Source organism: Heteronotia binoei, chromosome 3, assembly GCF_032191835.1.
Source record: "Heteronotia binoei isolate CCM8104 ecotype False Entrance Well chromosome 3, APGP_CSIRO_Hbin_v1, whole genome shotgun sequence".
NCBI lineage: Eukaryota > Metazoa > Chordata > Lepidosauria > Squamata > Gekkonidae > Heteronotia > Heteronotia binoei.
Genome location: NC_083225.1, coordinates 72,935,780 through 72,949,914, shown reverse-complemented (window position 1 = coordinate 72,949,914; position 14,135 = coordinate 72,935,780). Strand labels below are relative to the sequence as shown.

The 14,135-nt window shown below is 43.8% G+C and overlaps 1 protein-coding gene across 1 annotated transcript in view; it reads left to right on the top strand.

Moving 5' to 3' along the window:
• The first annotated feature begins 9,803 nt into the window (after nt 1-9,803).
• Nucleotides 9,804-14,135, top strand: part of SH3KBP1 (SH3 domain containing kinase binding protein 1) — a 237,284-nt gene continuing 232,952 nt past the window's right edge. The window contains exon 1 of the mRNA XM_060234045.1: nt 9,804-10,447. Within this exon, the coding sequence (XP_060090028.1) occupies nt 10,444-10,447 (4 nt within the window). The 5' untranslated portion in view covers nt 9,804-10,443. The remainder of the gene's footprint in view (nt 10,448-14,135) is intronic.

Here is a 14,135-nt window from a genome sequence, read left to right as displayed (position 1 = left end):
TGGTGTCTTATACCATTTTGTAAGGAATTTATATTCAAGTTCTTTACATTTGGTTATTTTGATTTCTTCTATTCCTTTCATAATTTTATCTGCCATCCTCTCTGATATCTGACCTTCATGGCTCCATCTTCTTTGTAAGTATTCTGTTATTTTATCCTTATTTATTATCATCTTTCTATATATTTTCCTCTGCCAAACTCTTTTTCTGCTTTGCCATTTCTTTGTATATTACTTCCATTGGTGCATCTATCCAGAGTTCTTCATTTTCGCTAATCGTTTTTACTGCCTTATATAGCCCAGCTATTTTTAACCAATATTGTTTACCTATCTCTTCTGTTACTTCCTGTAAGGGTTTAAGATTTCCTCTTCTAAACATATCCCCCACTCTGTGATAACCTTTAAGATTTAACATTTCCTACCAATTAATTTCTTGCACTTCCTCAACAGTTTCGAGGGGTGCCCATCTAGAAACTTTTCCTAACCAGTAGGGTTGCCATTTATTCCAAACTTCTAATGATGCTCTTCTAGGGCCTATTGTTAATTTTAAGTCTTTATTCATAACTTTAGAAAAAATGCCTAATCTACCTATATTATTATTAGTTTCATTCTCAAAGTTAACCCACTTCTGAGTCTTTTCCTCGCCTATTTCTAATAATGGTTTTAGTTGAAAAGCTTCATAATAATTGTTTAGGTCTGGGATTCCCCATCCAAATTCTGATTTATGACTATAAATTATTCTCTTGTGGAACCTGCATTTTTTACTGTCAAATATCCACTCTTTTAATGCTCTGTTCCATTGTTGAATTTTATTTTTCATTGTTCCCAGAGGCAGCGTTTGAAATAGGTAATTTAACTTTGGTACCCAAAACATTTTAGCACTCCTTATTCTAGATGATATCCCCAACGTTTTATTTTTCCATCTTTTAATGTCTCTATTTTTTCATATTTTATCATAACTATCCTTTATCATTTTATCAATATTTTTTTGCAAAACTATATATAAATATTTAAATTTCTTAACCCCCAATCCTATGTTCGTACTTCTATTTATCTCTTGCCTTTCTTCTCTATTTACATTAAAATATATGATTTCTGATTTTACCATGTTGACCCCTAGTCCTGAGCACTTTTCGAAGTCTTCTAGGATAATCTTAACCTCTTTAACTCCCTCTTTAGGATTTGTCATGATTACTATAATGTCATCTGCAAATAGATTGAGCTTCATTTCTTCGTTACCTATCCTGTAGCCCTCTATTCTTCCCGAATTTCTAATCCGTTCTGCTAACTGTTCTATTGCTATTATAAATAAGAGTGGAGATAGTGGGCAACCTTGTCTTACTCCTCCTTGTATGCTTGTGAATGTTCATTATTTACTCTTTCGCAATTCCTCCTTTATAAATCTACTGAGTTGCCTGTAAGAACCCTTTCCCTATCCCTATTTTCTTCAATATTTCCATAAATACTCATGAGAAAGAGTGTCAAAGGCTTTATAAACATCCAATTTTTGTAACCCTATTTTCTTCTGCTGACCATGGTATAAGACATTGAGAATATTTCTAATGGGGTGTGCTATATTTCTACCTTTAATAAACCCATATTGATCCCCTTTTATGATTGTTGGAATGACTTTCTGTAGTCTATTTGCCAATATTTTTGCAAAGATTTTGTAATCTTGGTTTAAGAGGCTTATAGGTCTATATGAACCTACTTCTTCCGGATCCTTCTGAGGTTTTAGGATTAATATTATTTCTGTTTCTCTCCACATATCTGGGGCATTCTTCCCTTTCAAAACTTCGTTAAAGACTACCTGCATTTCGGCTGCGATAATCTCCATCATTTCTTTATAAAATTCGCCTGCAAAACCATCTAGCCCCAGCGATTTGCCTTTTTAAAATTCTTTTATTACTTCCCTTGTTTCCTGAACTGTAATATCGCCCTCTAGTAATTCTTTCCCTTCTTTCTTCAAAACTAGACTGGTTGTCTCCTGAAACTTTCTTGTGGTCTTTTTCTTATATAGATTTTTATATAAAGTTCTCAAAAGCCTTGATGATTTCCTTGGAGCTTTGTGTTGAGTTGCTACATCTCATTATCTAAGCCTTCAAATGTGTTCATCTTGGTTCTGAATCAGTGCTTTGCAGTAGTTAAAGAAGCTGAATCTGGACAAGATGACAACCTGATTATTGTCAGGAGCTAACCAATGGGAGCACATCTTGCCAGTTTAGAAACAATTATTGGCTGCCAGTTTCTTTCCAAGTTCAATTAATTGTGCTGAATATAATCTTTAAAGCCCTTCATAACTTAGGACTCATGCTTTTCCTTATTTGACCCCATATGCTAGTTGCATTCTTCCTGGTTGGAACTTTCTAGTTGTTCAAGCACTTAAGGTTGCCTCCTTGGCATCCATTATGACCTGTTACTTAGCAGTAGTTACCACCTTGTGGAACTGAGGAGATAAGGGTGGGATTACTATTCTTCAGACTGTGTAAAACAGTTTTATTAAGTTTTTATGGAGTTTAGGCTGCAGGCATTTTCTTGGAGGTGGGAGTTAGCTTTATTGTATTGTGTGATTTTGAATTGTAAATTACTTGGAGCCACAAGAGAAAAAAAGACAGGGTATAAATACTTTAATGAAATCTTCAGTGGCTTAAAAATGTTAGTAGCAGTTGTTATGGGTACAATGATGGATCTGATTGGAGTTATGGTGCTTGGAGTTGTCCTGCTAACCCCTTTTCCTTGGTTTAACACACACAAAACCTTGTTTTCTCTGGCAAATTTTTTTTTTTAAAAGAGGGAGGTTTATATCAGGAAAGCAATATGGAGGGAAGGGTTAAATTCCCTCTCCCTCAGTGGTTGCTTTTGATAGTTTTAAAAACCACAGGAGACCTGAACATGTGCAGAATGTCAGACTCTGTCTATGTATGACATGTCTGGAAACCAGGTGTTTGACTTGGGAAGAAACTTGGTCTTGAGATGGAGGAGCACCCCATAAGTTACCTTGGGGTGAAGGCAGGGCCGCTGCGTGGGAATAGGTGGGATATGCGGTTGCCTAGGTGCCCCCTTACTCCCCTTGCCCCTTCCCCGGCTGGAAGGTGCTGCTCAGCCACTGTGCTCTTTGGAGGCTTTAGCACCACCTAGCCGCTTTCAAACCAAAAGCGGCCGCTGCGCTCTTTGGAGGCTTACTTGGACGCCTCTGAATAACATGGTGTTTTAGCAGTGACCGGCTGCTTTTGGGTTGTATGCAGTGACCGGCCGCTTTCAATCCAAAAGTGTCGGGCACCGCTAAAAGACCTCACTATTTGGAGGCTTCTAAGGAAGTCTCCAAAGAGCACGGTGGCCAAGCAGCACCTTCTAGCTGGGAAAGGGATGTAAGGGGGCACCTGGCGCTGTGGGAAAATAGCCGTAGAACAGCACTCTTGTACACTACCCGACATGCTCTCCCCCCACGCTGCCCTGCATGACGACATCACTAGTGATGTTATTGTGCCACGCATGCAGGGAAAAAAAGAAATGGAGCTTGGGGGGGCGCAGTGTAGGGGTCTTCCGGGAGCGGCGGAACCCTTAGCGCTGGACCTGGGTGAAGAAGTTTGCAGAATATAGAGAAAGAGGAATGTGGGTTGGGGAGAGAGAGACCACTTTGATTTGCAGATAGTTCTATGGAATTCCATATATAAGTGGTTTGAATGCAGGACTGAGAAAACAAGCACATTTTGCAGACAGAGGGTTTAAATAAAAACTGTGTGGAAAGAAAGGGTCTTATGAGGGCTGGATCTGTCATAAGTGCGACCTTGTTGGGCCTGGCCATGTGTGTCATAAAATATAATGCCAGGTAGTGGAGATATAAATTTTATAAAGGACACAAACACAAATATTTTTTAAAAAAAATTTAAAACATGCTTAAAAGATTAGCACTCTTGCAATATATTGTTTATTTAACAATCTCTGATAACTGACACCTCTTGCTCTGAATTATTGCATCAAAATCTAGAGACAATGTCTGCTGCAGCAATCTTGAGTATGCTGTTCAGGTGTTCACTTGTATATCTTTAAGCTGCACACCTGCTTTTGATTTATTGACATTTGTTACAGAAATCTCACATCAGTGTTTTGAACATAAGACCTGAGGAAAACATGAAATGACTGGGCATTGCAAGCTTTTGTACTTAAGGTTGCCTCCTTGGTTCAAGCAATTAAGTCGCTTTGTGTGCAGGTCAGCCAATGGGGAAAATAGACGCTTTGCGCTGTAGATCCTATGTGATTGAGCAAGCCTGGCAAGCAAGCAGAAGGAAGAAAGTGAGATGAAGAATGAAACAGATAACAGTGAGTTGCTTGAGGCCTGATAGGAGCCCTCTGGGGGGCCTGATCCATCCCTTGGGCCTTACATTTGACACCTCTAGGTTAGATTCTTTTATGCTGTAGCACCTTTCAGCAGAGAGAACGTCAGACAAACAGGTTTTCAGGGACTGTCAATGTTCAATGTCATTATTAAAAAATTTTACAGCACTTAAATTAAAACACTAGAATAATGGCCAGTGAATCATATTTTTTTTCTTTTTTGCAACGAAGCTGCTGTTGGCTTCAATATTTGGCTAATTTGAACCATCTATAATATAACCCACAGTGCAACAGTGAATACCTGAAGAAAGTTGTTACCAATACAACTATCCATGAATACTTTCATAGGAATATGATGTGGCTATTAGAATAATTCAGTGATGTGGGCATAGTTACTTTGCAGTTCATCCTCCAGGGCATTCCTGTTGAAAACCAAACCAGGGTCATTTTTTAAAAAGTCACAGTGAAGAGTAGCTGCTCAATTGCAATGCGGAGGGATGGACATAAGAGTATGAATGAACAACTGAAACTGAATTGCATTTGAAATTACTGAAAGCAGATGAGGAAAAAACAGTGGAATCAAGGATGATTGGTTTACTGAGGAGAAGGTAGTATTATTGAGTAATAAGATGACATTTCATAATTGTTAGCCAGAAAATAGGACTGGATAGCTGAAGAATCAGCATGCAGGTTACTTTTTAAAATCACTGTGTAAATAAATTAAATTGAGATTAAATCAGTTGCACTTTTGAAGAGTACTAATGTATAAATTAGATTAAATAAATTGCAGTTCTGAAGAGTACTAATGTACTGTATGCATATAAGTGTTTTGGGTTTTCAGTCTCCATATACCGCCTTTTCAGTGTAGGATACCTGATGATGCAGTATTTCTGCTGCTTTCTGATCCTTAGGAATGGTTTGGAAGGCTTCTAGGCTGCTATTTGAAGAAAATATATCCAGGTTGCTGTGTTGGACAAATAATAATAGCAATTCTAATAAAGTGTTTTCTTTGCACTTCCTTGCCACTCATACATAAAAATTCTGCAGTGGTGACAGATAACTGCTCCCCACAACAAATACACCTGCAATCCTGTTGATTTCACAGATGCTGTCCCCACAGGTTTTTTTTTAAGGTGGTGGGTTTAAGGTGGACATTAAAACAAACCAACCCTTAAGTGCATAGTGGTGTGCAAGCATTTGTGTGTTTCAAGAGAATGCCGGGAGCAGCTGTGCTGTCACATGTCTTGTTTAACAAGCGACTAAAAAACTTAAATGGTGCTTAAAAATTCTCATGCAGTGTGATGCTTATAAATATATATATATTAACAGTGTGCAGTTGTGATCATCTCTGTGAAACAATATTTAATATAGTAATGTTATATTTAAGGTTAATAACATGAGAAGCCATGTTGGATCAAGCTAATGGCCCAACCAGTCCAACACTCTGTCACACAGTGGCAAAAAAAAAAAAAAAATGCCATCAGGAGGTCCACTAGTGGGGTTAGGACACTAGAAGCCCTCCCATTGAAGGTTAACAGGAGTGACTTACTAGCTGTGCCTGTATGTAAACAAAATTATCTAATGTATTCTTATCTATAGAAAAAAGTAAGAGGTACGCCAGAAAGGAGTTGTTGCAGTAGCCAGCCTCTAGGTGAGACCTGGGGACCTCCCCATTACAGCTCATGTCTGTGAGCCGCCCTGAGCCTGCCTTTGGCGGGGGAGGGCGAGATATAAAAATAAACTTACTTACTTACTTACTTACTCATCTCCAGGCTACTGAGATCAGTCCCCTGGAGGAAATGGATGCTTTGGAGGGTGGACACTATGGCATTTTTCCCTAGGCTGTGCTCCCAAATCTCCAGGAGTTTCCCAACCTGGATCTGGCAACTTTACTCCTCTATCCCCTGCCAGTGATCAGGGGTGACCTGGCAACCCTAGCTCGCACGGGGGGGGGGGGGAGTGAAATTGGTTACCTGCCCTAGGAAATGGTGTCTCAGGAGTGGGTGTTGCCCTGATGATCTCTAGAGATCCCCAAACCTTTGTCCGTGATAAGTGTCTCTTGCCACCTGCTGTATGAAAAAGTAAGTAATAGTCCAGCATGAATGCGCAATTGGCTCGGAAACAATTGCTCAGCCTTCTTCAGCTGTGGGTGAATTTTGGCTTTTTAGTGCCTATGCACGAAAAAAGCCCGGTTTGACCAGATTTGTTTTCCTCCTCGGGCTCCTTTCGATCTATTTCTCATGCTTGAACAGGCCCTTGAGTATAAGGAAAGAAACCACAGGCTGCTAAGTCTGGCCTAGAAGGGAGATCTTCCAGTCCTGACCAGCCACAAGGCTCCTCGCATCAGCCCTTGTAAGACTGACCAAATGCCTCCAGCTCCCCATTTAAAGTACATAAACAGTCAGCATGCGCTGCAGAGCATGAGATTCCTCTCAATCGGTCATAGAATAAAGACGGATCATATAAAATGAGCCATTTAAGGCGATAGTTAGAAAGAAGCGCTGCGCGTAAAGAGTTACTTGAAATGGGAAAAGGGTAAAAGTCGGATCTACACGGATCTTCATGAATTCATATGATTTTTACATTGAAATGAAATCAAACCACTTTAATTCTATAGATCCTGTCTTAGACTGTAGGCAGGACCACAAAAATCATGCCTCCACGAATTCGTGGCACCTCAGCAATGCAAAAACTGGCTTCCAAAGCATGGATTCATATGATTTTTATGGTGAAATGAAATCAAACCACCATCATGTTGTAGAGCCTTTCTTAGGCTATAGGCAGCACCTATAAAAAATCATGCCTCCACAAATTGGTGGCGCCACAGCACTGAAAAAACATGTTTCCAAACCACGGATCCTTGTGGATCCTCATGATTTTTGCTTTGAGCCAGCCCAAGATAACCAGCCAATCATATCATGTCCATGGGCAGATGTTGCACCACAGAAATCGTGGATCCACGGCTTCGTTGCAGCGCTAGGGACCAAAAACTTGCTTTTGGACCATGGATCCTCATGGATCCACGTGATTTTTGCTTCGGATCCTCCCAAGCCCTCCATACAGCCACATATGTCCATGGGCAGAGTTTACACCACAGAAATCATGGATCCACAGCTTCGTGGCAGTGCCAGGGACCAAAAACTTGCTTTTGAACCACGGATCCTCATGGATCCACATGATTTCTGCTTCGGATCCCCCCAAGCCCTCAATCCAATCACATATCATGCCCATGAGCAGAGTCTGCACCACAGAAATCATGGATCCACGGCTTCGTGGCAGGTCCAGGGACCAAAAACTTGATTTTGGACCACGGATCCTTATGGATCCACATGATTTCTGCTTCGGATCCGCCCAAACCTCCATCCAGTCACTTATCATGTCCATGGGCAGTGTTTAGACCACAGAAATCATGGATCTGCAGCTTCGTGGCAGCGCCAGAGACCAAAAACTTGATTTTGGACCACGGATCCTCATGGATCCATGTGATTTTTGCTTCGGATCCCCACAAGCCCTGCATACACCCACATGTCATGTCCATGGGCAGAGTTTCCACCACAGAAATCATGGATCCATGGTTTTGTGGAAGCACCAGAATTAAAAACCTTGGTTATGAACCACGGATCCTCATGGATCCACGTGATTTCTGCTTCGGAACCCCCAAGCCCCCCATCCAGTCACATATCATATCCATGAGCAGAGTTTCCACCACAGAAATCGTGGATCCACGGCTTCGTGGCAGCACCAGGGACCAAAAACTTGCTTTTGGACCACGGATCCTCATGGATCCATGTGATTTTTGCTTCGGATCCCCACAAGCCCTGCATACACCCACATGTCATGTCCATGGGCAGAGTTTCCACCACAGAAATCATGGATCCACGGTTTCGTGGCAGCGCCAGAATTAAAAAACTTGGTTATGAACCACGGATCCTCATGGATCCACATGATTTCTGCTTCGGAACCCCCAAGCCCTCCATGCAGTCACACATCATGTCCATGGGCAGAGTTTGCACCACAGAAATCATGGATCCACGGCTTCATCAAGATGAAGATGATGAAGATATTGGATTTATATCATGAGGATCCGTGGTCCAAAAGCAAGTTTTTGGTCCCTGGCACTGCCACGAAGCCGTGGATCCACGATTTCTGTGGTGGAAACTCTGCCCAGGGGCATATGTGACTGGATGGAGGGCTTGGGGGGATCCAAGGCAAAAATCACGTGGATCCATGAGGATCCATGGTCCAAAAGCAAGTTTTTGGTCCCTGGTGCTGCCACGAAGCCGTGGATCCACAATTTCTGTGGTGCAACATCTGCCCATGGACATATGTGATTGGCTGGTTATCTTGGGGTGGCCCAAAGCAAAAATCGTGAGGATCCACGAGGATCCGTGGTTTGGAAACATGTTTTTTCAGTGCTGTGGCGCCACAAATTCGTGGAGGCATGATTTTTCTGGTGCTGCCTATAGTCTAAGAGAGGATCTACAACATGGTGGTGGTTTGATTTCATTTCACCATAATAATCATATGAATTCATGAGGATCCGTGCTTTGGAAGCCAGTTTTTGCACTGCTGAGGCGCCACGAATTCATGGAGGCATGATTTTTGTGGTCCTGCTATAGTCTAAGACAGGATCTATAGAATTACAGTGGTTTGATTTCATTTCAATGTAAAAATCATGAATTCATAAAGATCACTGTAGATCCGAGTTTTACCCCTTGAAATGTAATGTTTACTGTTGCGATTTAAACTAAGGATACCAAAATCGGATTTAACAAACTATTAGTTACGTTCTATTTAAATCTCGCACATTTGTTTCTGCAAAGTATCGTAAAGGGTATATAATAATGTGCAATTTAAAGGGGGCTGCAGCCGTCGCGCCTGCCTCTGGTGCTCCTGCCGGAGTCGTAGCGGAGGCTTCGCAGGCGCAACACGATGAATATGGTTCGCTGGCGGCATTGCAGCGGATGATTCAAAGAGCTCTAGGGCACTGTGCCGCGGCCAAGCTGGAGGCTCTCGGAGTAGCTAAACCCGGTGGGTGTGGCGAGGGAGGAAGCGTCAGTGGTGTTGGGAAAACGTGCCATTCATCACCGGAAAGCTTGAGAATGAGACACGTTGAAGCGTGGCAATTTCTCTGCTTCCCACACCCCGCTTCTTTTGTGCTGTGGCTTCACAGCTTTAACTTCTCCCCTCGTGAGGCAGTTCAGACAGCCAGCAGCCCCCATGCATGCACTGAAGAGGGCGCGTTCGCACAATTTTCTGCAAGAAAATTCTAGCGGCGTCTCAGCCGCCTCGACGCGCGCTCAGGGATGACAACAAACGTCCTTTTTGGTTCAGGCGCCCGTGCTCTAGCACTGCCCGGTCTCCTGTTCCCCTCCTCAGACACGGGCCTAATCTGCCGCAGAAAGCCCCTTCAGTGGGCCAGGCGCCCCGCTCTCGCCAAAGCGCCGCTGGGCGCCCGGGGGCGGTGCAGGGAGGTCACCGTTGCGCGCTCTCGCGACACTTCCCTCTTTGCGAGCAGTTCAATTGGGCAGCGGCGGAGAGCGAGTCGAGGTGGCTCTGCTGAAGCGGTGGCTGCTGCTGCTACTGCCACCACCACCACTACTACCTTGGTGCGCGAAGCGTCCCGAGGAGGGGCGACTCCCATTCTCTCGGCCAGCCATTCCTTTGCAGAGAACGCTCCCGCCTCCCTCTTGCATGCGTTCCCGCCCGGACTCTCCGGTAGCTCGCTGCAAGGGGACCCAGGTGCAAGCCGCAGAAATCCGCTTCCTCTTTTTCTCTCCCAGCCTTCATATTTGCTGCTGGCGTGTCGCTGTCACTCTCCCCCCCCCCCCCTTTATATGAAAAAGAACGTTGCCTTGTTTTGGTTTTTGCTTGCAAGAGGCGGGGGGCTAAATGCAGGAAATACAATGCAGGCTTGCTGCTGTTGCAATGGGAACTGACTAGCTGAGAGGAAGCGGTGACGGCGAGGCTGCTGCTGTGATTACGAGCCGAAGGGAAGCTTCCCGGAATCGACGCGGCTCTGTAGTCTCTCTTTGCCCCTCTTTCTGCTCCCCAAATCTGCCGCCGCCTCAAACTTTCAGCCTGCCTTGGCGGAGCCCCAGGTCGACATAAATGGGTGAGTGTGGAGAACCGAAGGGCTCGGGGAGTGGGCGCTCCTTGCCTTTTCCTTGGCCAGACGGAAGCCTGCTGCGTGGCTCGCAGGAGTCCCCTGCCGGAGCCCGGCGATTTCCGTAGGAAGGCCAGGAGCCTGCTGCGTTTTTCGCCAAGCGGGCGAATCCCACGGTGGATCCCGCGAGCCGCGATAGGATGCTTGGGCTCGGGTGGTGAACTGGGAGGGCGTGCCTGTGTCACTCTCGAGCCCGCTTGGTTTTTCTGCTGGGGGTGGCAGCATCGCCACCTCCGCTCCTTCCTACCTCTTCGCTTGCCTGGGTGGCTTGCGTGATGTGAGGGCGGCGAGAAGTGGGAGAGATTTCAGTGAAAGAAGAGAAGCCCAAAGCAGTATCTTCTCACGCCCAACCAAACACACGACGCACCCTGCCTGCGTCCTTCTCTGGCGGTGTCGTCGCTGCAGGACGCACTGTGGCTCCTGGGAACGCGGGGATGGGGTCCGACTAGGATGGTGGGGGGAGGCAGGCCCCCGTTTCTCACATCCGTCGGAGGCGGCACTTTTCCTGTAGACGCATACGACGGAGAGATGGTGCGTGAAAGCATCGGCCCGCTTGGCACAGCAGAAGATCCGGGGGCGTGCTGTGGGTTTGACATTTTGTCGTGGGGGAGGAGGAGAGTGGCGCGGGGCTTGCACACATGAAGTGTCCGGGGTGGGCTGTCTTGCACCGCAGCCTCTTCTCACAGCAGTCCCTCTGCCGGGCTGAAATGCTCAATGAGCAATCCGAGACTTTTGCCTTAGCCCGCTGCGCTGCTCTGGTTGCCGGACCCCGGGGAAGGCTTATCCATGGGGGGTGTGGCAGGTTTTTGGATGGAGCTGCGGCTGACCAACCTCCTTTATCTGGGCAGCAGACCATCGAGAAAGGGCAGCCTAGGATTGCTAGGTGTTCTAGGTCGCACATGGTAGAGCTACAGAGGGACTGCCCCCTTATTTTAGGAATTCGGTGGTATCAGAGTATCATGGCTGTGCAACACCCTTGGTTTTGTTTTTAATCTTCCCATAGACTCTCCAACCGATAAAACTGAAAAGAAATCTGCAAAAAGATAACATGGTGGGGATATTTAGATATTTGGAAGCTGATCACTTAAAAGGTTTGCAAGCATTCTCATCTGTGCTATGCTTGCAAGAATTAAGGAATGAATCATCCTTTTAGATCACTATCTGAAGCAGGAGATGTGGCAGTGCCAGGCACTAGGCGATCTGAAGGGCCAGCAGATGGGCAGACAGCCTGTTCTTGCCTGGAAGAAGGCCTGCATTCATTCATCCACCATAATGACAGTTCTGTATGTTAAACAGCCATGCCTTTGGACAATGTAGTGTTTGTCTCTTAGGTGTTCTAACTTAAAGTATGCTGTATTTAAATACATTTATTGTAAATAATGACTGGGTGAAAAGTGTAAAGTGAGAACTGTTTGTTTTGTAAATCTATTGTATACCCAACTTTTAAAGATAAGTACAGGTTGCTTGTATGCAATTTCCAATGATTGAGGCATGTTTTGCAGTCAGGAGAGGGGACAACAGTCATTTGTTGCTTGTGACTGAAAAACCTTTTAAGCTGGGATTTGCAACTATTGACCCTGCTTATATCACATGACTTAGCAACACCAGTTTTCTGCTAAGCTTCAGTTACTCCTGCACACTAAATAAAAGGCGTTTTGCATGTTTGCACTGAATTAAGAAGCATTGTTCTGAATTAATTTGCTCAATTTATTTTTTTCTGGGTACATTTTTAGAAAGATGCCAAATTCCCATTCACTGTTGATTCTGTTCCAATATTCAAAGAGCAAAAGGTTGTTTTGGCCTGTATCCTGTCTTTGTGTGTGTGTGACACCCTGTTGCACTTGTATACACACCCTGTTGCACTTGGATACCTGTCTTTTCTAAACTGTGCAAACTCATGCAATGGGTAAATATATATTAGTATTAGGAAATCTGAATTCTTCAGTTTCATTTGTGTGCATGATGCCTGTTTTCTTGGGAGGAAGTCCCACGGAATAGGCTTGAACTGCATTCTCAGCATGCATTGTACTGCAAGTATTGTCAGCTACATTATCCATGGAATCAAAATGCAGATGTTAGGATAGGGTAAGGCTTTGCTTGACACATGAAATGTTTGGAACTGACTAGATTGGGGTCTTTTAGTGAGCAATGAATTTTACCCACCTGTTCTGTACCTAAAAGTGGTGTGTGAAGGAAATCTCCATGTGTGCTCAAAATGTAACACGTAACTTGACCATTTAATGGTTGAATCTTTGTTCACACCAACTGTTCTTATGAAATGTTTTCAGACGCAACTCTCAAGTAGTTACCGTATGTAGTCCATATAGTTACTATTCCACTCTTGTATATTTATTGCAAGAGTTACTTCTTCAATGAAATATAATTCCCATTATATTTATATGACCTAACCTGCAATTTCTGGATTGTTTTCAAAGGCAGTCCCATATAGAATATATTAGAGTGATCTAACCAGGATGTAATCACAGCATGGCTCATACTTTTTGAGGAAGGAACATCACTAGTGTAGCAGCCAAAGCTGATAAAAGTTACTGCTTGCCATGAAAGTAGCTTTGTAGGCCAGGATCCAGCAGCACTCCCAAGCAACAAACATGCTCATTCTGGGTGAATACAGCCCCTCCAAGAGAGGCTGACTCAGTGGTCCTCACACAGGTTGTCTTGATCAATAGCACCTCAGTCACATCTGGAGTTAGCTTCAGTTTATTGGTCCTATTAACTTGTCCAGATACCTGTTCAGGACTTTCACAGATCCAACTGCCACAACCAGTGTGCGATTTTTACTTAGGGGTTTGCATTTGGCATAAACCGAACTGAATAATACCTGAAAAATATTGATAATATTCAGTCAGATACTGATGTTCAGCTGAATATAGTTAAAAGGATTTGATTCGGCTCTCGATTTAGCTGAGTTTGAATAAAAGGTGGTGGTGGGGTTGTTTTTTGTTTGCTTTTATTTGGGTTAGCTCTATCAAGGAGAGGATCATTTGGGGTGGTGAGAGCAGAGACCTCTGCACTGTATGGCTGGTGGGCTCCTCAATCCAGGTCTGTGTACAGTGGGGAGACACCTCCCTTCTTCACACAGATCCTGGGGCCAGGCCCTGCCAGGTCTCCATGCAAAAAAAAAAGTAGTCCTGAATATTTCTCGAATCCTAATATCATATTGATGTTGGGATTTGGACTAATCTTTTCAGGTGCAGTAAACTAATAATTCCCAGGTGTTCTGTGTAGATGTTAAATAGCATGGGGGGTGAGATGTGTGGGTTTATATTTCTTATCTCCCTGTCTTCATCTCCATTCCTTTATTCTGTGAAAGTTACAACATACTGGCTCACAATATTTGTTCATCTAACTCAGTGATGTCAAACTCACTTGTTAGGAGGGCCAGATCTGACATAAATGGGACTTTGTGGGGCCGAGCCATGCATGTCCTAAAATGTAATGCCTTATAGCAGAGATATAGACTTTATAGAGGACACATGCCAACAGAATTAAATTTATCAATTTTTAACTTAAAATATAAACATGCTTAAAATTCTTGCAGTATTTTGTTTAAAATGGAAAGGGGGGATAGTGAAATTTTGAAATGCAATTTTAAAAATAAAACATCAGGAAAAAGCAC